Here is a 27,842-nt window from a genome sequence, read left to right on the forward strand (position 1 = left end):
AAACATGCTGTTCACAAAGAATGAACTTTCTTGCTGAGAATTACTTTAAATCATTAGACTTCTGATATCCTTGCCTTTAAGAGAATATAGTCTGATTTGTACTGTCTGTCTCCTACTTGAATATTCACAACTATGCCCTACAGACGATCTTATTTAAATTTAATTTGTTCAATAAATATGCAGGGTGTTTTCTATCCCCCTTATTTAGTTAAATGCTCATTACTGTGTAGTGAGCAAAAGGCCATTTACCAAAATATATTGTCCTTACTTCTAATGTGTAAATTATCACATTGAAATGAACCCACAATACAAATGTAAAAATCTTGTATCCTACTTTTTTTTTTGTTTTTTTTTTTTTTTAAATCTTGTGGCATATGCCTACTTGCACCATACATTGACAATGTCGTGGCATCACAATGTGTAACATGAAATTTAAGCAGTGTTAAGTCAGAAGGAAGAATATGTACACCTACCAGTGGAAAAAGATCATCCCTCTCCATGCTGAGGATTATGTTTTCATCTGGGATTACAGATGGTAATATTAAGATCGGGTCACAGGCTGGGTTCTTAATGGTCATGGGTTAATACACATGGCTTAACTGTTGTTTAAAAGCCCACCACCAAGCCATACCCAGTACACATTTGGACTAGCATCAACCAGGATAATTTCCATTGCACATACAATAGTTCTATTAAAGGATTTAATGGATTCTCTATCAATTGCAGGAAATACTTGTGTAACCTTCTCCACTGTTTCACATTTTATTTAGTTTTCCATTTACTTTTTGTATTTTTCATCATGGCAGCTGGTGAAGTGGACTCAAAATCAGGAACTACCAATGCTGTGCTGGTAAGAACTTTGTAGCATAACATCCAACCCTGTGTTGGAAATTTATTTGTACTGTATTATAAAGAATTGTGTATTTCTTTTATATATTTTTGCACAGAATTATTTAATTTTCAAAAGTGACCAAAATAAGTAAGTTTATAACTAAAATAACTTTTATCACAACTTGTTGGCAATGTAATATGCTGCAATTGATTACATGTTGATATTACATTGTGTTTGAACCCAACATGGGCTCCAGGACTTTTACTGTGGAGAGTTTGAAAGGATTAGCTTTCAGGAGTAGTTTTCATTTTACATTGGGCGATGAGCCTAATTATGGATGAATTGCAGGGGTTACGGCCAGGGTTTAAATACCGGATACTAGACAGGTTGCAAAGGGCTTAGTGTATGCAACTGCACAGGTGGTGTGATGAATAAATGACTGAAGTCTTCTCCAAATGTGACTTGTTTTCTCAGGAACCTAGGAGTAATAACCATCTTGTCCCTTCCCCCAACATCTCAGTGACAGAGAGTACTCCAGATAGAAACAGAAAGCTTCTGTTTGTACCAGTCAACCAATTACAGGTTCCTTCTCAGCGTGACTGCTCCAATTCCATAAAGGTCTGTCTGTCGGACTTGTATGTGTTAAATAAATTCATGCTGATTTGGTCACTTTGTTATCGCACTGTTTTTGTCTAATAGGAAGCATCACCTGATGAACAACAGAAGTTCATGAATATGATCAGCTATGGCCAGCGTGGATGCATGGATGACCAGCGCTGTTCATTGGATCCTAGCAGGAGTGCTCCCTGCACACCCAAACACACAAACATAAAGCATTCTGCAAGTACATTAAACTCAGGTGATAATGAAAATTTTGTAAACATTACGTAAACATTCCCAGAAGTGTATTGCAATGATTGTAATTGCCTCTTTCTTGCCATTTCTTCTCGTCAGAGCCAGATTCATAGGACAAGTTCCATTTTCATTTAAATTCAAGTTCCCTGTCTATATAATTAAATAACTATTTCACCTGTTTTTTTGTTTCATCTTCCCGGACCAGATTCTGAAATGTTCTTCAACATCTTGGCCAACAGTCAGAGCCAACGGCTCAACGACCAGCGAGTGTCTCTTCCGTCATTACCAGGACTAGAGAATGAAAATACTGCTGCAAAATCTACTACAGGAGAAGATTCAAGCTACTTGTGCTACATGGTCTCTAAAGTCCAGGTTGGTATTTTTCTTTTTCAAAGAACAAAATATTTCACATTTTTAACAGCAATTGATGAAAGTAGCAATATACTATAGTGAGGTTGGCTCTGGCTTTAGAATGTGGGCAAACTATTACACAGATATCATGTAATTTGTGGGATGCTCCAAATAGCAAAAATAGGACTTCACAGAGTTTTGGTGTGCCACAAAACACTGAGGATTGCTGGACTCTACTTACTGTATTTACAGGATTCCAGAATGGAGGACCAAAGGTGCTCGCTACCTGAAATCATAACCAAAGAGTCCCAGTGTTCACAGTCCACACCCAGACATGAGCCCAGTCAGAGCACTGTGCCCAAAGGTTAGAAAATAAACATATTTGCCTTCCTGCATTTTTTCTTTCTTTTAATGTTTCTACAATAATACTTTCATTGCTCTTGCATCTTATAATGTAATTATTGTTTACATATTTGTTCATCAAAACTAACATGTCTCTTTTTTTCCATCACAGGTCCAGATTCTGAAAAGTTCTTCAGCCTGCTTGCTGACTCTCAGGGCCGAAGGCTTAATGACCAGCGATTGTCTCTTCCTTCATTGCCAGGGATACAGAATGGAGGTACATCGTCAACATCAACTGCTGCAGAGAGGGATGCAAACTACTTGTGTTACATGGTCTCCAAAGTCCAGGTTGGCCCCATATATGTGGTGTAAACACAATTATGAAAACTTATTGACAGTTTTTGTCATTTTGTTCCACAAAGTCTTCACATATATATATATTTGCAGATATAGAATATGTTTAGCAATACATCCAACTGCTTTGATCCAACATTATAACAATGAATCATATTTTTCTTCCACAGGACACAAGGCTAGATGAACAGAGATGTTCTGCACCCCAAATCCTCCAGAATCTGGCTACCCCATCTGCTCAGCGCAAAGATCCTCCCATTTCAGATGCATCTGGCTCCTTAAACCATGCCAAATCTGACCAACAGCTCCAAGTGAGATGTCATGCCACATAATACACAGCTTATATTTTTGCCAATATGTAAGTAAGACAGTAAAATGACATTAGTGATGAATATTGAGGCTGTGGTTGTTTCATTTTGTCTCCTGATTATTTTGAGTGGCAACTTCTGTTGATATTTGCGAGCCGTCCCATTTCTCATTACTTTTCTTTTTTTTAGGAGGCATCTCCAGCTGAGCAGGATCAGTTCCTTAAAATGATCAGTCATGCACAAAGCGGACGTATGGATGAACAACGTTGCTCTTTACAAAGTACACCCACACACAATGGAAGTGCTTTAAATAATGTAACCACTTGTCAGAAACACACACAGGGCATGTAAGGTCAAGTATGTGTTTTCTGTCTGAGACATTCCGGCAGTAACTCTTGACTCTCCGTAACAGGTGCAGAAACTGACGCATTCTTCAAAATCATTGCCTCCAGCCATGGAGGACGGCTAGATGATCAGCGTGTTTCACTTCCTACCCTGCCAGGGATAAGTGGGAATTCTGAAGAAAAAGAAAATGGTAGAAATACAAAGGATGGAATCCTAGTAAGTTTTAACATTTGAATTATTGGTGGTGCGAACACAATATTGACAAATATTGCTGAATTTAGTTACGTGTTATTTTTATGTCACACACCAACAAAGTGAATGGTATGTAGGACATGATGTGTGTCTGACAGTATGCTGACAGGTTCTTGTCTCGACAATACTGTAAATCAAGAACTATTTATGGCACAAATGTTGTACTTGGACCACAGGTTCCCCCAACTGAATAGCTGAGCTGAACAGATTTTGGAGCACCTTCATGGCTCCAAATTCAGATATGGATCTCACTTCTAGATATGGAGCATATTTTTACCACCTGTATTTTCATGGAAATATTTGCTTAATAAAAAGCTCTATGCCCACAATTGAATATATTACAGCTATCATGGCAAATACTTGATGGCTCAACTTCCTTTTGTTTTCATTTTCCTTTTCCAAGTCTTCTCCACCACACATCACTGTGGCTGAAAGTACACCAACAACATCAAGGAAACACTGTCCCAGACCTACCTCTCAACCCCAAATGGCGCATGCAGAATCTGGCTCCCCCAGAGTCCTACCCAAATCTGCTTCATTTACACCCGATACAGAATATCAGAAGAAGCTAAATTCCCCAGCACAGGTAAACTGTTCACCTTAAATATAAGTGTTGTGACTGCTGGGAGAAAAAACACTTTTCATTTTATCAAGTGATGTAAATAGACTGCATTTACCAATCTGGTTGTGCTGTAATGACTTGCATGAAGGACACCAAATCGTTGAATCCAGCTTTTAATTATTACTTAATGAGGCAAAGTGACAAGTGACACTATTTTTCTGAACTCATTACTACACATAAACACAATCCCAGGTTTCTGTTTAAGACTGTTGTTTAGCTGGTAAACCCAACCCATCCTTGTGCCTCAGCTGGAAGTAATGATGACTGTGAATTGTTTGTATCTTATTTTACCAATAAGGTGGTGTCAATCAGAGCCTCTATTACCCGCATGGCCTCTTACTCAGAGGTCCCACACCAGCAACAACAGAGTTTTAACCAGTTTTATCCCATCAACTTGTATGAGCTTTTAAAAACAGTGTCACAAATGAGTGTCCTCCAGCCCACTTCATGTAATACCTACAAAGTTTTTACTGAAAGTAATGGATTCTGTTGGGCCCCATTTGATCTCTGTTTTTAACAGCTCCCTATCTACTGGTTGTGTCCCTGATTATTTTAAAACGGCTTGAGTGAACCCACTTTTAAAGAAACCTGGTTTAGATCCCTCCCTCCCACAAAATTTTAGACCAATTTCAAAACTGCCTTTTATTGCAAAGATTCTACAAAGAATTGTGTCCAAACAGCTGCTCACTGTACTGGAAAATAACAAATTATTTGAAAAGTTTCAATCTGGTTTCAGGAAGTACAACAGCACTGAGACTGCCCTGCTTAAAGTAACCAATGACCTTTTAATGTCTGCCGATGATGGCATGTGCTCAGTCCTGGTACTTTTGGACCTTAGCGCTGCTTTTGACACCATTGATCACAACATCATGTTAGACAGACTGAGGCACTGGGTGGGGATCTCTGGTACTGCCTTAGAATGCTTTTCATCTTCGTTCTGTCCAGTTAAATATGGTGTGCCTCAGGGGTCGGTCTTAGGACCCATTTTGTTTTTCTTGTATCCGCTTCCCCTTGGACATATTATCCATAAACATTTCTTTTCATATTTATGCTGATGACACACAAATGTACTTGCCCGTCAGATCCACAGACCTTGGAATTCTGAGTTCACTTAATAATTGCCTTTGTGAAGTTAAAAAATGGATGTCAAATAATTTCCTCCAGCAGATGGCAAAACAAGTCCTGCCATCTGCTGGTTCCCTAGTAAATCACATTAAGCCTGTTGCAAAGAACCTTGGTGTCTGGTTTGATAGTAATTTAAATTTCAAGCAGCACACCACAAAGCTTGTTCAATCATGTTTTTATCAACTTAGAAATATAGCAAAAATTCGATCTATGTTAACTTTTAAGGACACCGAGACTATTTTACACGCCTTCATCTCATCACGCCTGGATTATTGCAACAGCCTTTTCACCTGTTTAACCCAAAAATCTACTGATCGACTCCAGACTGTCCAGAACTCAGCTGCCAGGCTTTTAACCATAACAAAGAAATATGACCACATCACCCCTATTTTAGCATCATTACACTGGCTCTCAGTGCGTTTTAGAATTGACTTTTAAATTTTATTGATCACTTTTAAAGTTCTTCATGGCCTCTCGCCTTGTTATATTTCTGACCTTTTAGTCCCATAGGCAGCAGCACGTACAGTGCCTTGCGAAAGTATTCGGCCCCCTTGAACTTTTCGACCTTTTGCCACATTGCAGGCTTCAAACATAAAGATATAAAACTGTAATTTTTTGTGAAGAACCAACAAGAAGTGGGACACAATCATGAAGTGGAACGAAATTTATTGGATATTTCAAACTTTTTTTAACAAATAAAAAACTGAAAAATTGGGCATGCAAAATTATTCAGCCCCCTTAAGTTAATACTTTGTAGCGCCACCTTTTGCTGCGATTACAGCTATAAGTCGCTTGGGGTACGTCTCTATCAGTTTTGCACATCGAGAGACTGAAATTTTTGCCCATTCGTCCTTGCAAAACAGCTCGAGCTCAGTGAGGTTGGATCGAGAGCGTTTGTGAACAGCAGTTTTCAGTTCTTTCCACAGATTCTCGATTGGATTCAGGTCTGGACTTTGACTTGGCCATTCTAACACCTGGATATGTTTATTTGTGAATCATTCCAGCGTAGAGTTTGCTTTATGTTTTGGATCATTGTCTTGTTGGAAGACAAATCTCCGTCCCAGTCTCAGGTCTTTTGCAGACTCCATCAGGTTCTCTTCCAGAATGGTCCTGTATTTGGCTCCATCCATCTTCCCATCAATTTTAACCATCTTCCCTGTCCCTGCTGAAGAAAAGCAGGCCCAGACCATGATGCTGCCACCATGTTTGACAGTGGGGATGGTGTGTTCAGGGTGATGAGCTGTGTTGCTTTTACGCCAAACATAACGTTTTGCATTGTTGCCAAAAAGTTCGATTTTGGTTTCATCTGACCAGAGCACCTTCTTCGACATGTTTGGTGTGTCTCCCAGGTGGCTTGTGGCAAACTTTAAACGAGACTTTTTATGGATATCTTTAAGAAATGGCTTTCTTCTTGCCACTCTTCCATAAAGGCCAGATTTGTGTGTATACGACTGATTGTTGTCCTATGGACAGAGTCTCCCACCTCAGCTGTAGATCTCTGCAGTTCATCCAGAGTGATCATGGGCCTCTTGGTTGCATCTCTGATCAGTCTTCTCCTTGTATGAGCTGAAAGTTTAGAGGGACGGCCAGGTCTTCGTAGATTTGCAGTGGTCTGATACTCCTTCCATTTCAATATTATCGCTTGCACAGTGCTCTTTGGGATGTTTAAAGCTTGGGAAATCTTTTTGTATCCAAATCCGGCTTTAAACTTCTCCACAACAGTATCTCGGACCTGCCTGGTGTGTTCCTTGTTCTTCATGATGCTCTATGCGCTTTAAACGGACCTCTGAGACTATCACAGAGCAGGTGCATTTATACGGAGACTTGATTTCACACAGGTGGATTCTGTTTACCATCATTAGTCATTTAGGTCAACATTGGATCATTCAAAGATCCTCACTGAACTTCTGGAGAGAGTTTGCTGCACTGAAAGTAAAGGGGCTGAATAATTTTGCACGTCCAATTTTTTTGTTTTTTATTCCACTTCATAATTGTGTCCCACTTGTTGTTGATTCTTCACAAAAAATTACAGTTTTATATCTTTATGTTTGAAGCCTGAAATGTGGCAAAAGGGCAAAAGGTCAAAAAGTTCAAGGGGGCCGAATACTTTCACAAGGCACTGTACCTTGAGATCCTCGGCAGAGGTCTGTTGTCTGTTCCAGAGTCTCGACTGAAAACTAAAGGGGACAGAGCGTTTGCTCTCAGGGCCCCGAGGCTCTGGAACAGCCTGCCCGAGGAAATCAGGTCGGCTGAGTCGGTGAACTCTTTTAAGTCCCTTCTTAAAACATACTTTTATAGGAGAGCCTTTCCCGATCTTATTTGACTTTACTTTATCCCTTTTATTTTATTCTATTTTACTTATTTTATATTTATCTTAAATGTGTATTTTGGTCTTTTCAATGTTTTCTTGCATGTATTCTTGTCTTTTGGGTATTGTATTGTTGTCTTTGCACTTGTTGAAGCACTTTGTAACTTGTTTTTGAAAAGTGCTCTACAAATAAAGATTATTATTATATTATAAAGGGTCAATTAGGGGGTGGAGGGATTTCTTGATGCCCCTTTGAGAAGGTGAACATCTTGCCATTTCCTGACTTTTTAAGTCTATTCTTTGAACTGTTTTGCAGTTGGCCACCAATGAATAAAAGGATAAACAATAGTGAGAGACTGAAACGCTTTGTCTAGAACAATGACATGCTATTTCGTTACAGGTGACAGTGAGGGTGTCCATGACCTTCACACCACAGCAGGTAAGCTAATAAGTAAGTAATTGCCCAAGGCTATTTTCTTAATAAAAGATTTTTGCCTTCATCAATGCTTGTTTGACTCTTATCTGTCAAAGGTGCAGAATAATATCGATCAACCATGCACATTCCCAGAAGTCTTCCTCACTCTAGGAGCCCCTGGAGATAACCTTGTGATCCCTCTGAGCCCAGGACCTGGCAGACCCATGTCCTTCAACTTAAACCTTGTCCCAAAAGAAAATATTAAGTCCAAACACTCTTCTCCGAGCCATGCAAGTCCCAGAAAAGCCCACTCAGGGCCATCATCCTCCAACCCAGGAGCAACCAGCCGAACAAATCCTGTAACATCATGTCCACATGAAGAGGAAAGCTTTGTGACCAGCCCTATCAGTCCCGATGAAGACTGCTTCTCTCTGATTGAGAAGGTTCACATAGCCCAGATGCAGAAGGCGATGGCGCAAGGAGGACGACAATTTAAAGGGGACACTGAAAAGCTGAGGGAAAAGACTGAGCAAGGAAAGGGGGGTGGAAAGAAAGATAAGAAGGATGGTGGCAATAAGCAATAGTCAGGTACCATATGCCACATTGTAAATTATCTATTGAGGAAAACATTTGAAACCTCACATTTCTCTCTAATGTTTTCTGTTATTGGCTTAGAAAATAATTGAACAATGTTTAAGAAATTGTATTTGTAGTTTTCATATGCCCACACAATTTAGAAGCTCTTGCTGGAGTAGAACTAAGCATTATTGTTGTTTGTTTGTTTGTTTCATACTCAGTAGTGTGGGTGAGAACTCGTTGCTTTAATTTTTTCAAATTTAAGTGCAATGTAACAGTTAAAGAGAATACTGCTTATCCAAAGAGAGAAATTCTAGTTAGGTTGGAATTAAACCTAGTACTCTGTGTGAAACTGACAAAAACAACATAACAATACAAACAGAAATACCTAAATTTAATCTGATTACAAATTCATGTTTTGTTTTGATGAGCTGAAGCACATACTTAAACATTACTTTTTAATTACAGAGGTGTGACATTTGATCTTAACTGAAATTGCAGTAATAAAAGGAGCAATGATTGGCCAGTCACTGTGTTCTGATACAGTTCCATGTAACTGTTATTTAAGCTTACATGGTTATATGAGGTTGAATATGACAAACAAGAAGTACAAAGAAAATGAAACACTTGAGAAATGTATGACATTTATTGAGATTTACATGAGAAAATTATCAGGGGCTCATATTGTATGAACTCTGTTAAAATGCTTTAGCTGGATCTTGTATCTCATTCAGCAGAGTCACTTCCCTGAAACAAACAAAACTTATCAGTACTTGTAACGAATGTTTGTATATGCAAAAAGCAATACCACATTTTATGGAATGACGAAACTAGACGTAAGGATTAAATATTCTTACAGAAAGATGTTGATTTGTTATCAGCAATATCAAATTGCAACTTGTCTGTAATTTCAGAAGTCATTATGTATATAGTTATTATACATGTGTATTTCACATTGGAATGTAAATGTCATGGATATATAGATGACATAAACTGTATGCATATGGTTAATACATGACACGGTCAAAGAGAATAGGGGGGGAAAAAAAATTACCTTTCCAGCATCACGGCTCTTGGCTCTCAGCTTGTTGACCTGGGACTCAGCGATGTCAGCACGCTCCTGAGCTTCCTCTAGTTCATGCTGAACCTTCCTGAACCTAGACATGTGAGTGTTGGCCTGCTCCTCCTGTGAAGGGTTTAGAGTTATATTAATTTAGTTGTTAATGGTGATATAATTATTAATTCAACTGCAAATGATGAGTCATATAATGTAGTTGACTTACAGCCTCCTCAGCCTGTCTCTTGTAAGCCTTGACTTTGAGCTGCAGCTTGTCCACTAGATCCTGAAGTCTGGTCACATTCTTCTTGTCCTCCTCAGTCTACACAGATAAAGAATGGTCACTTGTGTCACTTGAGTGTTGACGCAGAAACAAGCAGTTGTGGAAGAAGTATTTAGATGTTTTCTTAAGTAAACGTAGTAATACCACTGTGTAAAAATACTCTGTTACAATTGAAAGTCCTGCATTCAAAATATTACTTAAGTAGAAGAAAATTAGCATTATCACAAAAATTAACTAAAGGTATCCAAAGTAAAATGTACACATTAAGTATAAGCAGTATTGTAATGTTACAAAGATGAAATTAAACTATTATTACTTAGTATATTGTTTGGTATTTTATCAATAATGATGCGTTACATTTTATAAAGGTACCATATAATTTTTATATAAAATCTTAAAGGCCCTGCACACCCATAGTCCATCCACAGGTGTGTTCACTTGTTACCCAAGTGATTCTCCCCCACCCTTCTGTTGATTTTGTTGTACCTGTTGGGGCAGGGCAACTTAACCAGTAATAATTGGGTAAGTAGTTGGGTTAAATTCCAAGTATAGTGCCACCCAATTTATACCTGACTAAAGGTCTAATGAGACAGGGTAATTGGAAACACCTGTGCAGGTGTACAGGGCCTATAATATGCAAATAACTATAGCTGTCAGAAATGTAGTCAACTAAAAGGTACAATTTCTGCTTCTGAATTGTGGTGTAGTAGTAAGTATAAAGTACAAAATGAAATACTCAGGTACTGTATTCATAACTAAGTACATTACATCATGGGTAAATGTATGTAGTTACTCTCCATTACTGAAATCAAGAGTAATTATGCTTGTTTTTAGTGAAATTAAATGTACCTGGTAGGTCAGCTCCTTCACTCTCCTTTCATATTTGCGTACTCCTTTAACAGCATCCACTCCACGTCTCTGTTCAGCCTCAACTTCAGCTTCCAGCTCACGCACCTGAAATGTGATGATCATAATCATAGTAATCAAAGTTTTGTACAAAGATTTGAGTGCAGAGAAAGAAGTAAAGTTATTTTATGCATTTAAAGTGTGATTTTTAGTGTTAAACTGATCTGTGGGCATTTATATACAGCTCATACCCTGGACTCCAGTTTCTGGAGCTGCTTCTTGCCACCCTTCATGGCGAGGTTCTCAGCCTCATCCAGGCGATGCTGCAGGTCCTTAACTGTGACCTCCAGGTTCTTCTTCATCCTCTCCAGGTGAGAGCTGGTGTCCTGCTCCTTCTTCAGCTCCTCAGCCATCATGGCAGCCTAAAATGATAAAATGCTCTCTAATTCATTCATAAACTATAATAAACTTAACATTAGTTCATGGAAGTAGACCAAAAACATAACAAGTAAGTTAGAGATGTAAACTCACATCAGTGATAGCCTTTTTGGCTTTCTCCTCAGCATTTCTTGCTTCCTGAACAGAATCATCAACTTCACTCTGAACCTGGACAAGGTCAGCCTCCAGTTTCTTCTTGGTGTTCAGAAGACTGGTGTTCTGAATGTTGAAGAAAACCCATGTTTAATATGATAATTAAAATTTATCTTTAAAATATCAGTTACTTGTCAATTAATAAAAACACACCTGAGAGTGAAGCAGTCCAACACGCTCACTAGCATCAACCAGCTCCTGCTCAGCCACTTTGCGTCCTCTCTCTGTCTGCTCCAGAGCGGCTCTCAGCTCCTCAATCTCAGCCACCATCAGGCCGTTTCTGCGCTCCACCATGGCAACCTGCTCCTTCATGTCTTCCTGTCCTCTGACAGCATCATCAAGGTGCAGTTGGGCATCCTGGCAACAAAAAATGTTAATCTTAACTCTTTCTTTACTCTCAAACTGTGTTTTTATTTAGCAATTGCACAAAACTCACCTTCAGCTGTCCCTGGACATTCCTCAGTTGTTTCTGGGCCTCAGCAGCCTGCCTGTTGGCATGGCTCAGCTGAATCTCCATCTCATTCAGGTCTCCTTCCATCTTCTTCTTGACTCTCAGGGCATCATTCCTGCTCCTGACCTCACTGTCAAGATTGCTCTGCATAGAGTCAATCACCCTCTGGCTGTTCCTCTTGATTTGCTCCATCTCCTCGTCCTTCTCTGCCAGCTTCCTGTCAACCTCACCTTTGATTTGGTTGAGCTCAAGCTGAACACGGAGAATCTTGGACTCCTCATGCTCTAGTGTACCCTAGAAGAAAAGTCAGCTAAGTACATCTATGAACCAAAATTGCTGTTCTGTCATTATAATAAAACATCATTTCAAATTAGTTAAAGAACTAATAGCATAGAGCACCTTCAAATGTTGATTTAATAGTTGCAATAACAAACATAAAATATAAAAGATGATACCTCTGCTTCCTCCAGAGCAGTCTGAATTTCAGCTTTCTCACTTTCTACAGCCTTCTTTGCTTTTTCCAGCTCATGGATGCTTTTTCCAGTCTCCCCAATTTGTTCAGTCAGGTCTGAGATCTCCTCTACAGAGTAAAAACAAGAAAGACAGCATACTCTCAACATTCTTCTCAATTGATATCAAAGGATAATTTGCCTTTAATGAAGATAGCAGTAGACATACGCTGCAGGTTCTTGTTCTCTCTCTTCATGGTCTCCAGCTGATCCAGAGCCTCCTCATAAGAGTTCTTCATCTTGAACAGTTCAGTGCTGAGAGAACGAGCCTCCTTCTGAGCTCCTTCCAGCTCTGCCTGGCTCTCCTCATACTTCTGTTTCCATTCTGCCAGGACCTAGAATTATATACATGAGTTAAAAATATTACTAAAATATAATTTTGTTGAGCCTCATTTTGTTTTCTACTGTAATCACTTACCTTATCAAAGTTCCTCTGCTTCTTGTCAAGGTTGGCAGCCAGACCATTAGCTCTCTCCACATCAATCATGAGGTCCTCCACCTCACCCTGCAGTCTCTGCTTGGTCTTCTCCAAAGAGGCACACTTTGAGTTCACAGCCTCAATGGATTCCTCAGCATCCTGCAGGCGCTGGGCAAGCTTTTTCCTGAAGCGAAGAAGAATGTTCTAATTGGTAAAACAAACTATTGAAATGAAAACTAATAAAAACACTGAAAGGTTAGTGACTTACTTGGACTCCTCCAGCTCCTCAGTGCGCTGGATGGCGTCAGTCTCATATTTGGATCTCCACTGAGCCACCTCACTGTTGGCCTTGGACATTCCTCGCTGCAGCTCAGCCTTGGCCTCCTGCTCCTCCTCAAACTGCTCTCTGAGCAGATCACAGTCATGGCGAGCTGACTGAACAGCATGGGCCAGGGCATTCTTGGCCTACAGAAACATCCATATCTTAATTAATGTGCATCTTTTCATTAATAAACCACCTAATTTCCCAAATCATTTCATTTTGCTATCTTAAGTTAGAAACACAAATTTAAATTTATATCATGTTTTTGTAGTCAGACCACTGCAAAACAGTATTGCCTGAGATGTCACTAGAGATATCATACATGATATATAGACACAGCCCAAGCACACACTGCATTATAAAATAAACAATGCAAATATAAGATCTCATACCTTCACTTCCTCCTCAATGTGTCTCTTAAGCTCTTCAATCTGCTGAGTGTAAGCCTGTTTGCCTCTGGTGAGCTGGGAAATAAGAGCTTCCTTCTCCTCAAGCTGGCGAGCAAACTCACCTGAACGAACAAGACTAAGAATAAGACTTGGGTGTGCTTTACATTAAGAAGGAACAATTTGAAATGACAGCAAAACACACAAATGAGTATGTGTGTGTGTGTGTGTATATATATATATATATATATATGGAATTGTCAGTTTTTTAAATTAGGACTATATACCATGCATAAAAACTGGTAAATCAAAAAATAACTTGCAACATGTGACCTCAATAACTATATATTTTATTACCTATTACTCATCGTCTAAAAATCCATCATGGGAATTATAACTATAGCTATTCAATTCACAGCGTATCCATAATATAGTAATATAATACACATTTCACATCTGTGTATACAGACCGTTCTCTGTTTGCAGTCTTGCTCTCTGTGCACTTATGTCATTTAGCTGGCGAACATTCTCATCATTTTTGGACTTGATTTCGCTTAATTGGTCTTCAAGAGTTCGGCACATCTTCTCCAGGTTGGCCTGTAATTTGCATGTAATTGACATGACTTGAATATAGTGAACGTGAAACTTACTGTTTAGATATTCTATATTTATTCTCCACTTTTATTATTTGGATAGTAACTGAAATCTTATGTTGGTAGGCCTATCACCTGAAACAAGTCCATACCTTAGCTTTAGCAACAGCCTCCATGTTACTGGAGAGGTCATCAATCTCCATCTTGTACTCGCTCTTCTCCTTCTCCAGCTTCTGCTTGACACGCTGGAGGTTGTCGATCTGCTCTCCCAGCTCTGCAACACTGTCTGCCTGCTTCTTGCGGAGAGCTGATGCGGTAGCTTCATGCTGCAGGGTTGTCTCTTCAAGATCACGACGCAGCTTCTGGAACTCAGCTTCACGCTTCTTGTTCATCTCAATCTGAGCAGCTGTTGCTCCACCAGCTTCCTCAAGCCTCTCACTGATCTCCTCAAGCTCCCTGGAGAGGTCAGCCCTCTGCTTCTCTACCTTCGCCCGAGCAGCCCTCTCAGCCTCAATCTCTTCCTCCAGCTCCTCAATACGAGCCTAGATTTTATGATAGTAATATCAAGAAGGCATATTAACTTGAGCATGTTGTTTTTGATTCACTGATTTTAATATTCATATGAAATATACTACCTGTAGTTCCTTGATCTTCTTCTGAAGCTGAGAACCAAGAGATTGTTCATCCTCAATCTTGCTGAGGAGCTGGCTGGTCTCAAAGTCCTTCCTTAATGTGTCAATAAAAAAGGAATGTTAAAGCTCTGATGGTTCAGACTTCTGCATGTGAAAGCAGAAATTTCATCCATAACTTATTTTTTCACTCACTTCTTGAGTTTTTCCTCAGATTGCTGCTTGTCATTCTCCAGATCCATTATGGATTCCTGGGCCAGTTTCAGATCTCCCTCAAGCTTTCTCTTGGCTCGCTCAAGGTCCATGCGGAGCTTCTTCTCTTGCTCCAGTGATCCCTCAAGCTTTTTAAAAAAAGAAGAAAGTTTTATACAATGGAGCTTTATATTTTATTAACTTCAAAAACAACTGTTTTCTTACATCGTCCACTTGCTGTTCCAGCTTTGTCTTGGCCTTGGTCAGAGAGTTGACTTTGTCTTCCTCTGCCTGGAGATCATCAAGTGTTTGCTGGTGGGCCTCTTGGAGGGCCTTCTTCTCCTTTGTTAACTTGGCAATAGACTCATCTTGAGATGCCATCTCCTCTGTCAGGTTTTTCACCTGAAAAAATATAAAGGTTACATTTTTAATATAACTTTACATTTGAAACATTTTATCATTTTGTATCATTGTAATGTGAACCTTGTTTTCTGTGGCATGTTTCTCCTTCTCCACTTTAGCCAAGGTGAGCTCCAAGTCATCAATGTCTTTCTTCAGCTCAGAGCATTCATCCTCCAGCTTCCTCTTCTTACCAGTCAGCTCAGCATTGATTTCCTCTTCATCCTCCAGTCTCTCAGTTGTCTCTTTGAGTTTAGCTTCAAGCTGGATCTTGCTCTTAATGAGCCCCTCACACCTTTCCTCAGCATCAGAGAGGTTCTCACTTTCCTATAGTTTGAACATACACACGGTATTTTTGACAGAAACGGGTTTCAAAATTATATTAAGTGGATTGCCTTTTTAAATAAAAAAATCTCACTGAATATTTTCAGCAAATAGAACATGCTCTTGCATTCTACTCACAGATGCTACTTGGAGTTGCAGGTCATTCTTTTCCTGCAGCAGGGAAACCATCTTCTCCTCCAGCTCCTTCTTCTTTGCCAAGGCAGCAGCCAGGTCTGATTTCATCTTATCATAGTTCTCCTTCATCTGTTGCAGCTCCTTCTCAGTCTCAGCACTCTTCAGAAGAGGCTTGATCTTGAAGTAAAGATGCATCCACGGCCAGTTCTTCACATTCATGAATGATCGGATATTGTACTGGACGGTGAAGATCGCATCTCTGATAAAATAAGTGTATAAATATTGCTTTTGTTTAACTCCATACTGGAATTTAAGATGCAACAAAAGTATACTGTATGAGAATCATACCTCCTTTCCATCATCTTAAGAAACTCCTTCCTCATGAGAAATCCTCTGCAGAGAGCCTGAGTCATGGTCACCAGCGAAGCCAGTTTATCATCTCTCATCTCCTCCAGGGTACCCAGCAGACCAGCTTTGAAGAACACCTGTGTTGTCAAGTAAAGGAAATTATTCATCAGTACACATAGATACAAGAGGATGACTTAATCTGTTAATATTGTCTATGATGAACCTTTGTGTGTCCAAACTTGTACTGGGAGTGGTCCACATCAATGGAGCCCAGCAGCTTCTCTGAAGCTTTCTTGTTGTCAATGAACTGTCCCTCAGGGATCACACTGGCATTCAATACTTTGTATCTGAAAAAGATTATTACATTGTACTTGTATTGACCTCCCATATTTCAAGTGTTTTACACCAAAATAGCTCAACTGAAGTCAACCTGCTAATTTCATACATAACAAGTCACCTCTGCTTGAAGTCACCATAGATAATTCTGCTGGGGAAGCCCTTTCTGCAGATTCTGATGCCTTCCAGCACACCGTTACACCTCAGCTGGTGGATGACCAAGTGGTTCTCCATAAGACCTGCACAAAATCAGTCAGTGTAATAGGCATTTATGGGATTCATTTTGGCTAGTCTGGAAAACAACAAAAATACCAAACCTGGAGTCTTTGTTTCATTGGGAATCAGACAGCGCACAAAATGAGGATGAGTGCTCCTCAAGTTGGTCATCAGCTTGCCCAAGTTCTCCTGGGATGCGAAATATAATCATTTAAAACAAAAATCTTCAAAACATGAGCTAATCAAGATAAATTTAATTTTCACATTTGTCAATGTTAAACACACCCGGAAAAGGGCAGACACAGTCTGGAAGGAACCACCCTTCTTCTTTCCACCACCCTTCTTGCCACCGCCACCAGCGCTGTCTGTTTTTAAAACATCGGGCAGTAAATAATTAACAATTATTTTCATTGTTCAGGATTATTTCCTGTTTTTAAGCAAATAACTGAACTGCCACTCAGGGGTTACAGCTTTAGCTTCTTACCCTCAGCTCCAGCATGGGATGCATACAGTAATGCCAACAGTTTGTTAGAAGACTTCTGGTAGAGCTGAACAACTGAGTCATTCAGGGGGTCCTTGTTCTTCTCCAGCCAGCCAGTGATGTTGTAGTCCACTGTACCAGCATAGTGAACCAGGGCAAAGTGAGCCTCAGCCTTGCCCTTTCCTGGCTTTGGCTTCTCAAAGGCCTTGGTCTTGCCAAGATGCTGATCATGCAGCTTGTTCTTGAAAGTTGTGTCAGAGGCCTTGGGGAACATGCACTCCTCTTCGAGGATGGAGAAGATGCCCATTGGCTGAAAGGAAATATTGTCATATTTAGAATCAATAATTTAACAGATTGTCAGAAAACAGGAATTCTGTTCTACCTGACAGATTTGTCTTACCTTCTCGATAAGCTCAATGCAGGCAGCCAAGTCCATACCAAAGTCAATGAACTCCCAATCAATGCCTTCTTTCTTGTACTCCTCTTGCTCCAGAACAAACATGTGGTGGTTGAAGAACTGTTGCAGTTTCTCATTGGTGAAGTTGATACAGAGTTGCTCCAAGCTGTTGAACTGTAATTTGGAAATCAGTCCCACTGTCATCATTGACAAGATGTGATGCAACTGACTCAGATATTTTATAACTACTCACATCAAAGATCTCAAATCCAGCGATATCCAACACCCCAATGAAGAACTGTCTTGGCTGCTTTGTGTCCAGCATCTCATTAATACGGACGACCATCCACAAGAACATTTTCTCGTATACCGACTTACACAGAGCACTGACAGCATTGTTGACCTAGAAATAAGGATTTTAGGATAATTTCTAAGCATATCATTTTGATATTAAATGCAAATATGTAAAAAAATATTATTACCTGTGGCACAGTTTGACCTTTGGTCACCATCTCATTTCCAACCTTGACTCTTGGGTAGCACAGAGCTTTCAGCATATCAGCTGAGTTTAGGCCCAGGAGGTAAGCGATTTTATCAGCCACTGATGAAATACAAACAGTATTCATTAATTCATCAGAAATGCACAGGAACACAATTATATTAAAACTATGCAGAAAGAATGTTAAATGTTACTGTATTAAAATCACCATTGAAAACAAGTAAAATGCTAAAAATGTAAGTCACATTGTATGTTTAATGTTTGTTTGCAGTTCATTTTTTCACTCCTTCTGTACAGTTTACTTGTCATATACTGTATGGCATCAATTTGTGTCTCTTTTTCTCTTCATTCATGTCTGTTTGTCATATGCTATTTTAATATTTTAGTTTGAAATTTAGACAGTTCCCTTGCCATTGTAAATAATTGATCAGTTTTAGTGATTAATAAATTGTGAGGTGAGGTATATATTTATAGTATACCTGCATAATGTGTGTTGATGTAATATGTTGATGTAAATTCACACTATTAATACAATTACCCTCAGTGCCATCAGGTTCAGCCTGCTCCTCACGCTGCTTCTGCTTGAATTTCATGTTGCCATGATGCATCACAGCTCCAGTCAGCTTGTAAATGGCAATCTTTTCATCAACACTGAAGCCCAGAATGTCAATTGCAGTCTGTAATTCATGAACAGCAAATCCTTTTAGAAAATGAGTTATTCTGATATTCATCTGCTGTTATTTTACAAAATACTATTAACCTACATCTGTGGCAATGAACTCCTCCACATCATTAATGCTTTTGACAGTGATTTCACCCTGACTGATCATATGGTAGTCATAGGGGTTGGTGGTGATTAGAAGGGCCTCTGCAAGTAAGTAGAGGAAATACATAAGTGTGCACATACTATTTATTTTTTCTTATTATTTGTTTATTGTATCTTAACATACCCAGGAGCTCAGGCTTGTGGCCAGTCATCAGCTGATAGAAGATATGGTAACTCCTCTCAGCAGACAACTGGAAGGTGACACGGGACTTCTCCAGCAGATCTGTGAGTATTTGTTAGATATAAACAACTGATTATGAATGCACATTAAACAATCCAAGACACTACATTTGTACACTGCTAATGTTGCCAATGTTGCCAACTGCAGGAAAAGAAAATAACTAGAACTTACATGTTTCAATATCAGCTGAGGCCAGCTTGCCACTAGAGCCAAAGTGGATTCTGATGAATTTACCCTAATCATTTACCAGAAAATGTCAGTTTGACACTTAAATATCATAATAAACTTAAATAAGCATAAAGTTATGTAAAGATCCATAATATGAATACTTACAAAACGAGAGGAGTTGTCATTCCTCACAGTCTTGGCATTACCATAGGCCTCAAGCAGAGGGTTGGCTGCAATGATTTGATCTTCCAACGAACCCTACATAAAGACATTATGAGGTGGCATAAAATTATTCAACAACAATTAACTGTGGCAAAGACTTTTAACAGACAACCAATTTTACCTGAATTTTGCCAGCCTCTGCTTTCTTAGCTCCAGCCACTGCAATTGTTGCAAAGTACTGGATCACACGTTTGGTGTTGACAGTCTTTCCTGCACCAGATTCTCCACTAGGGGAATAATACCACAATATTTTTAGCAAGATAATCATGAACCCCCTAAGAACTGTCTTGACAACTTTTGTTATACTCACGTGATAAGGATAGACTGATTCTCACGATCTGAAATACAAGCATACACACTCAAGTTAAACCTATAGTTGAGATTCTTCTTTGTCTCATCCCTTCAAATTATGTGTAACTTTGATTTTTACCAGTGAGCATGAACTGATAGGCGTTATCAGAGATGGAGAAGATGTGGGGTGGAGCCTCAACTCTCTTCTTGCCTCTATATGCCGCAACAACCTGAGCATCGTACACAGGAAGCCACTTGTAGGGGTTCACAACCACACAGAACAGGCCAGAGTAAGTCTGTAGCATGAAAGAGAGGGGCATTATCACCTTTGATGCACAGGCTTTACAGAAACAAGCACTATTATACATTGAACACAGTTATACAAATTATAAGACTGAAACTTACGTAGATCATCCATGATGCAAAACGCTCTTTGAGGTTATACAGCACAGCAGGCTCATTGAGATGGGTCATCATAGCCATGTCTTCAATTTTATCATACTTGGGAGGGTTCATGGGATGGATGTCATCCTCTTTAACAGTGAGAGTCTTAATAGGAAATACAATAAAGAAACATTTTAAAAAAGAGAGAAATTAAATTTAATATTAACTCATATAGTGTCATGTAGCAGTTTAATGAAATTAATGTCATTCTCTTTTGCTGACATTCTGTGAAGTGAAAAAGCAAATATCTAAATGTTTTAAAGAACTTGATTGTCTGTCCTTCCTAGGCTTATTTGAGTTTCACTGTAGATATGATTTCACTTGCCTTTCCTGCAAATGTCTCAACTGTGGCTTTGCCACCCTCTCTTTTGATGAGTTTACCCTTGGAATACATGTCATCAGGATCAGCCACAAAGAAAGCTGTTTTAGCATCAAATGGAGCAGTCTGAGCCTCAATCCTCTCCTTCTCTGGTTTTCGGAGGAATATGGCCGCAGGGCCATAGGCCTCCATCTCGGCGTCTGTGCTCATGATGGCACTTTAAGGGACTGAAACAAAGAGCCATACATAACTAATTTTCTCAAGTATTTTATTAGATGTTAACATGCTCTTAGTTGGCATATCACTTCAAATAAATTATTTACCTTTTTGGTCCTAGCAGAAGATGGAAAACAGTCAGGTCTGTTTAGAGAAATATATTAATCTCTAAAGTAAGTACGTTATTTTTTTAAAACTACTAACTGCCATCACATTTGTGTATAGCACACCATGTCGAAATATGCATATATAGAAAATTATTAAGTACTGTTGCAAATTTTTTATCAAAAAATTACTTACTCACACAATATAAATCAATTTAAGTTGATGTACTTACCTAAGCTGGAAGCCTACCAGTTATCTACTGAGTCCTAAACAGCCTTTTATAGAGGGAAGACTGTCTTCTCAGTAGGTGTGCCCTGCTCAGTTTGGTCATGCATTCTTGTCATGTCGCTAATCCTGTGACATTGACATTTACATTGATGGATATTGCCTTGTACTCCTGTACATTTGTTGCAGTAGGTATTTTTTCCCTGTGCACCAAGTGAATGGTAACAAAGCATAGTATTAGTAAAAGTATTTAAAAAAATCTGTTTACATAAATGGTGACTTTTAGATTTTATGTTATATATATTTGTTAACATATAATAGGTTTTCTAACTTATGACTTTCAAGCTATTGCACTACACTGCTATTAACACATACAATACTGTTTATACCTGAATTTATAAAAGCACAGGGTTGATTTTGTTGGTTTTGTTAAATTTAAACTTTTATTAAAATATTATTGCTTGGTACTGAAATCGAACCTAAGTTTTAAACTTATGATACATACATTAATTCAAATATATACAAATATTGCAGAAGATGAGGGTTTTTTTTCTATAAGATGGGAACTCAATCTTAATCAATCAATACTCACTTGTAATTACATTAATGATTAGAGTCTGTTAATCAATGTAAAATATGGATGTGTGGATCTATTATTATGATTTTTTTTCCAGTTTTGGAGAAGCACCCAAATGTCACTGTCACCGGTGTACAGCTGTAGGACATTCACAAATGTCAGATTTTGTAGTCCAATACAACAGGGTAAACGATTCCATAAAATAGTGTCAGAGCCATTCCATTCAGGGTAAGATATAAAAAGACTTCAATATCTTAAGATCTATCACTCAGGGTTTTTTTACGTTCTAAAATGTATTATTAATTTATTACTAGTAATGTATTATTTTATCATTTCACAGTCAGGTACATGTCATCAAATATCACTAAGTAATTAGTTTGACATTTGTGAGTATTGAGATTTTAAGTGTTTGTACATGATGTGCTTTTCATTAACAGACAGATCTGTCATCTGCTTGTAATAATAAAATGTAATTTCCTTAATGATCGTCAGTGTAAGTAATAATAATCATACTGCAGTTATGGCAGGCACATGCTGTGGTTTTGGAGAAGCATGTAAATGTCACTGGTATACAGTTGCAGCACAACCACACACACACAAATAAAATGGAGGCTGAGCGCCATTCCATAAAAGCTGAGATGGGATTGCACATCGCCTTGGAACGGAGTGGACGAACAGTTGCCATCTAGGCTGGCATCAGACCCAAAATAAGTCCAGAGCCAATAAACAAGATGTCACAGATGCCAAAACTGTAATAGTACCATGAATAAAAACTGTATCCAAGAGTACCTGTTTAAGTTTAAATTTTCAATGTTTAATAAACAAAGGAAAATAAATTCTACTTTATCACAATGACTTGCATTATTTTTAAAATCTGGATTATTGAGTGAAGTTGTGTTATTGCCTGTTATATTTACCTAACCTGGTTTCTTCAAAACAGGAGATGACCTTGAGGAATGTCACCCGGACTTCAATAGGTAGGCGGGCTATTGTGCAAACATTTGTTGCACACAAGCTATTCAAGTAAGGTCAAAGGTCAAACAACTTGTTTGAGGGAAGCTTTGGTGTGCTTAAAGACATTAAATCATCTTTTTGCACAACAGGAGGATTTTGCGATACTTCCAGGTTGCCTCTACTTACAGTATCTACATTATTTGAGTACATTCAGAGTACATATTACCATTTGATTCTTTTTTCTTGCTGTTGTGAGTAAAAGATTAAACCTGTTTTGCATTATGTGGTATTCATGTGTAAAATTAAGGATTAGGATTACCGTGAAAATTCATTATGAATAAATTTTTCAAGCAGTGATGCAAGTGAATAGATGAAGGTGGAGAGAAGACGGACACAAGTACAGATAATACCAACTAAACTCCTTTGTATGTCCTTGAGTCTAGTAGACTCTTGAGCCTCTGCACGAAGTCCTTGCTCTAAATATAACATGCCAAATACGTCTGGCAAGGAGGAGCCTGCGAGGGTTTAAAAGAGCGTAAGACCTTCCATGACTGGGTAGTAACACTGCGAGAACCAAAGGAGAACGAAAGGTTAAGCTCTCACTACTTTCTTTGTTTCATTTAGTCTTCTAACATGAAATGCAATAATTTGTGAGGAGATAACGAATTACAAGAAGGAAAAAGAAAGTTGGAGGAGGTGAGCAGTAAAGCTTACTGTATATTGCTTCAGTAAAATATATTGCACAAGATCATTGATAACCCAATGCTAATTAGCATGTTGTCATCAAAACTTACATTAAATACAAATAATCTTGATTGTTGTGTTTTTTGCCTCGTAACTCTTTGATCGGAAGAATGTCTGGCATAAATGGAAGCAGCTCTAACCAAAACACTTTAACAACTGTGTTAACATTAAGACATGAAACAATGGTAAACAGTCATTATAGCATGCCAAATCAGTCATTCATTAAAGACATACATACAGCTGTGTTAAATGGTCATATGATGCCATCTTTTTAATTCTAAACAAAAGAACTGTATTTGCATCAAATGACTTGGTGGCCACTCCCCTGCAGTTGTCAGTAAGCACAAGAAAGGCCATGTCAACTCCTAAAAATATCTTGGTACACATAGGGACAACCAGTTAGTGTGTAGTATCCACATAAATAGAATCTGCCCAAAGGTCCAACAACACCTGTGCTTCCTGAATGATTCCTTGTGGTAAAATCATGCAACCCACTGCATACTATATATAGTTACATCCATGTGCTTCAAATTAGGATGTATATTATAGAGGTCAAATAAACGAATGGGAAAACAACCATACCTCACTACTTTAGGCTTTATTATAAAAGGAAATTATTAAATCAAATGTGTCTAAGTTGCTCACATGTTGTTTCAAACTTGAATGAACAATGCTGTGGATTTCCTTTTACTTTGATGTTTCAAAGAAATCTTTTTTTATTTTAAGAACCCTTATGATGCCCTCTGAACACTCCTTGCAGATGTTTCTCCCTCATACTAAACCTTGTCCTAGTTATTCCAGTTAAACTGTGCTGCCTTGGTACATCGTTTTAGGCCATTAAAGAGAACTCTGTTAAATGTTGTCCACCAAATTTTGTCTGTGGTTTAATTTCAAATACGCCAGTGTATGAATGTGCCCTGTTGGCAACAAGTAGAACTAGTCATTAATGTAGAGTGCCATTTGGACTCCTATCAATTTGTACTCTCTGAACACTCAGCGAACACTCAAGCAAACATGTAGCCACAGGAGAGCAGTTAGATTCCTGCAATGGTTTTGAGCTTATAATAAGCCAATTGTCATTCCATAACAGTGAACCACAAGTGTCATTGCCTGACTGTTAAGTCCTACCATTATACTGTGGTGAAGTTGGTTTTAAGTTGGATATTCGACAGACATTCACCTAGGATCCAGTGACAGCTTCTTACTCAGTTCACCCAGTGTTTGCAATATAAGTAACCAGGTTTAGATTAGGGACACCAAAACAATGCCAAATTGTAGTAGTACACTGGGCAAATGAGACACACCTCTTCATATTAGATTTGAGTGCACATTTTATTTTATGTTAATATTTATTAATATTTTATGGGAGAAAATGCTTTTTTCCCCAATAGCTTCATTGTCATGTGATTCAGGGACTCCAAACCAATGCCAAATTGTAGTACTACACAAAGGCAAATGAGACACACCTCTTCATATTAGAAATGAAGGCATATTTGCATATTTTATTTTATTTTAATGTTTATTAATATTTCATGGCGAATAGCTTCCATGTCATGGAACCCAGAGACTCCAAATAAATGCTGAATTTTAGTACTACACTAGGCAAATGAGACACACTTTTTCATATTAGATATGAGTATATGTTTATTTTATATTAATATATATTAGTAATTTATGGAAAAAATGAGACAATATTCATTGTAGTATGCCAAATCACTCATTCATTCATTAAAGACATACATACAGCTGTGTTAAATGGTCATATGATGCCATCTTTGTCATTCTAAACAAAGGAAACTATATTTACATCAAATGTCTTGGTGGCCACTCCCCTGCAGTTGTCAGTAAGTACAAGAAAGGCCATGTCAACTCCTAAAAATATCTTGGTACACATCGGGACCACCAGTTAGTGTGCATTATTCACATAAATAGAATCTGCCCCAAGGTCCAAGAACACCTGTGCTTCCTGAATGAATCATTCCTTGTGGTAAAATCATGTAACTCACTGCATACAATATATAGTTACATCCATATGCTTCAAATTAGGATGTATATTATAGAGGTCAAATAAACGAATAGGAAAGCAACCATACCTCACTATTTTAGGCTGTATTATAAAAGAAATAATTGTTAGCTTGAATATGATTAAGTTGCACACATACGGTTTCAAACTTCATTTTGTATAACTCTAATCATTTTTATTATCTTAGAAGCAATAACATTTTTTTTTTCATGTTCCAAAAACTACACTAGAAATAAGGGGAAAAAAAGCATTTAGGGTTAAGGCTCCTAGAGACTGGAACAATCTACCAATTTTCTTGACATGTTTGAAGTATCTAGGTTCATTTAAGAATGCTCTTATCATTCACCTTACAACGGACTGCTCCTGTTAATTATTGTTACTTACTGTTATACTCTACTAGTGTTGGTGTCTAGAGTTTGTGGCATGTGCAAGGTACATGAGTGAATGTGTTTTTTTTTAATTTTTTAAATTTTTGTATTCTTGAAATGTTTACTATTGTGTGTTTGATGTTTGCTGTATATATTGTGTATTTTTATATTATTGTGTGTTTTTGGTCAGGGCCCCCTCGAAAGTGAGATGGTACATCTCAAGTGGTTTTTATCCTGGAAATAAATAAATTTCTCAATTGTCTGAATGACACTTTTTACTTTAATGTTTCACAGAAATCTTTTTTTATTTTAAGAACCCTTATGATGCCCTCTGAACACTCCTTGCAGATTTTTCTCCCTCATACTAAACCTTGTCCTAGTTATTCCAGTTAAACTGTGCTGCCTTGGTGCATCGTGATAGGCTATTAAAGAGAAGCTTATAGCAGGTAGTGAAAATCTTATTTATTTAACTATGTATGTATTTATTTAAGTTTGTCCACCAGATGTTGTCTGTGGTTTCATTTCAAATAAGCCAGTGTATAAATGTGCCCTGTTGGCAACAAGTAGGACTAGTCATTAATGTATATTATTATTATTATTATTATAATTATCATTATTATTATTGTTGTTGTTGTTAACAATATTTTTAACATTTGTACCACATTGCGTTGTCTCTCTGACTGCTCCAGACCATCTCTCAGCTCCTCAATATCATCCAGCATCTGCTCATTTCTGCACTTCACCAGGGCAGCCATCTCCTTAATGTCTTGCTGACCTCTGACAGCATCATCAAGGTGATTTTTATTTGTTTTTTAACTAAATTATCATTAAACTCAACTTGAGCTGTCTTTGGATGTTCCTCAGTTATTTTTGAGTCTCAGCAGTCTCATTAAATTCTCCTTCTTTCTTCTTTTTGACTCTCAGGGCATAATTTCTGCTCCTCACCTCATTACCAAATATTGCTTTAAACTAACTCCTTTTGCAAGCTGCCTGGAGAAATGTTAGTCAGATTACATTTAAATTTTCAAAAGGCAATAATAAAATTATGTTATTATTAGCCTGTGACCTGCATTATATCATTTGGCTATTAGTTTAAATATGTACAAGTCTAATATTGTCATTGTGTCAACCAACAGAATGAAATGTGCCCTTCCAGTGTCCCAGCTCTTGGTTCTCAGCTTGTTGACCTGGGACTCAGCTGTACTAGTTCGTTCCTGAGATTCCTCCAGCTCATGCGGGACCTTTCTGAGCCTGAACATGTGAGTGTTGCCAGCTATCCCTGGGAATGGTTTAGGGTTATACGGACTTAAGTAAGAAGACAGTGTTTATTGCGATATTATGACTACAACTGTAACTAATCTGTCATATTAATGTAGCTAACTTACAACCTCCTCATTGTGTCTCATGTGAGCCTTGACTTTGAGCTGCTGCTTGTCCACCAGATCCTGAAATCTGGTCACATGTTTCTTGTCCTAGTCAGTGTAATTAGTCAAATTAGTTTAGTCTGCATTAGGAGAAAGTTTTATCTTATTAGTCTTGTTTTATTTTGAAAGTATGCTCAAGTATATTGTGATACTTTCAAGCTGCAACCTCCGGGTTTGCCGAAGTGCCTTAAATGTGTACATTTAACCAGCACAGTTAAAAAAGCTTTAACAGCACTGCATTTAACTAGCCGTTAAGCGTTTCCTCTTGTGGTGAAGACCAAGACATGCTCTATGTCTTTTCTATTTTTCTTGTAGTAGTAGCACTTCTGTGTCATGGTATTGACATGGTATTAGTATTAAAACATATTTAAGGTTTCCTGATCTATATGCATCTCCATGAGAAGCATGGACTCCAGGATCATGATACAGCTTCTGGAACTCAGCCTCAATCTAAGCAGCTTTTACTCCACCGGTTTCCTTATGCCTCTCACTGATCTCCTCAAGCTCCCTGGAGAGGTCAGCCCTCTGCTTCTCTACATTAGCACTGTTAGCCTCAATCTCTTCTCCATCTCCTCAATACAAGTCTACATTTGATGAGAGTATTATCAAGAAAGCTTATTAACTTGAACATACTCAAACATGTTTTTGATTCACTTAT

At 38.3% G+C, this 27,842-nt stretch overlaps 5 protein-coding genes and 1 long non-coding RNA gene across 6 annotated transcripts; 2 read left to right on the forward strand and 4 right to left on the reverse strand.

Moving 5' to 3' along the window:
• Window positions 1-152: 152 nt before the first annotated feature.
• LOC119896497 (integrator complex subunit 3 homolog) lies at window positions 153-9,547 on the forward strand. Its single transcript, XM_038709943.1, has 12 exons — window positions 153-850; window positions 1,307-1,450; window positions 1,532-1,691; window positions 1,893-2,059; window positions 2,291-2,402; window positions 2,553-2,728; window positions 2,905-3,045; window positions 3,232-3,322; window positions 3,455-3,603; window positions 4,043-4,225; window positions 8,095-8,133; window positions 8,226-9,547. The coding sequence occupies exons 1-12, from the start codon at window positions 800-802 to the stop codon at window positions 8,691-8,693; spliced, it is 1,881 nt and encodes a 626-aa protein (XP_038565871.1). The 5' UTR covers window positions 153-799; the 3' UTR covers window positions 8,694-9,547.
• LOC119917873 (myosin heavy chain, fast skeletal muscle-like) lies at window positions 9,020-16,015 on the reverse strand. The gene is made up of 20 exons (XM_038738290.1): window positions 15,824-16,015; window positions 15,446-15,688; window positions 15,188-15,364; window positions 14,966-15,111; window positions 14,777-14,867; window positions 14,294-14,683; window positions 14,019-14,145; window positions 13,555-13,673; window positions 13,109-13,305; window positions 12,841-13,024; window positions 12,592-12,757; window positions 12,369-12,493; window positions 11,899-12,207; window positions 11,616-11,819; window positions 11,403-11,528; window positions 11,123-11,293; window positions 10,875-10,979; window positions 9,969-10,064; window positions 9,740-9,871; window positions 9,020-9,037 (listed from the first exon to the last, which is right to left on the reverse strand). Exons 1-20 carry the CDS (start codon window positions 16,013-16,015, stop codon window positions 9,020-9,022), a joined length of 3,318 nt encoding a protein of 1,105 aa, XP_038594218.1.
• On the reverse strand, window positions 15,825-16,938 carry LOC119896528 (myosin heavy chain, fast skeletal muscle-like). Its single transcript, XM_038709994.1, has 3 exons — window positions 16,626-16,938; window positions 16,392-16,515; window positions 15,825-16,305 (listed from the first exon to the last, which is right to left on the reverse strand). The coding sequence occupies exons 1-3, from the start codon at window positions 16,736-16,738 to the stop codon at window positions 16,036-16,038; spliced, it is 507 nt and encodes a 168-aa protein (XP_038565922.1). The 5' UTR covers window positions 16,739-16,938; the 3' UTR covers window positions 15,825-16,035.
• A 231-nt stretch (window positions 16,939-17,169) lies between these two features.
• Window positions 17,170-17,523, reverse strand: LOC119896532 (myosin heavy chain, fast skeletal muscle-like). Its single transcript, XM_038710001.1, has one exon. The coding sequence runs from the start codon at window positions 17,506-17,508 to the stop codon at window positions 17,185-17,187; it is 324 nt and encodes a 107-aa protein (XP_038565929.1). The 5' UTR covers window positions 17,509-17,523; the 3' UTR covers window positions 17,170-17,184.
• LOC119896525 (myosin heavy chain, fast skeletal muscle-like) lies at window positions 17,390-18,948 on the reverse strand. Its single transcript, XM_038709990.1, has 4 exons — window positions 18,636-18,948; window positions 18,081-18,199; window positions 17,852-18,001; window positions 17,390-17,772 (listed from the first exon to the last, which is right to left on the reverse strand). Exons 1-4 carry the CDS (start codon window positions 18,826-18,828, stop codon window positions 17,548-17,550), a joined length of 687 nt encoding a protein of 228 aa, XP_038565918.1. The 5' UTR covers window positions 18,829-18,948; the 3' UTR covers window positions 17,390-17,547.
• Window positions 18,949-23,210: 4,262 nt separating this feature from the next.
• LOC119896538 lies at window positions 23,211-27,067 on the forward strand. Its single transcript, XR_005443239.1, has 3 exons — window positions 23,211-23,321; window positions 26,450-26,554; window positions 26,917-27,067. It is a non-coding gene; the product is annotated as an uncharacterized LOC119896538 (long non-coding RNA).
• Window positions 27,068-27,842: the final 775 nt, after the last annotated feature.

The sequence above is a fragment of the Micropterus salmoides genome, unplaced genomic scaffold (assembly GCF_014851395.1).
Source record: "Micropterus salmoides isolate LMB-PRFRI ecotype aquatic unplaced genomic scaffold, ASM1485139v1 Ms_hic_scaffold_10, whole genome shotgun sequence".
In the NCBI taxonomy this organism is placed as follows: Eukaryota; Metazoa; Chordata; class Actinopteri; order Centrarchiformes; family Centrarchidae; genus Micropterus; species Micropterus salmoides.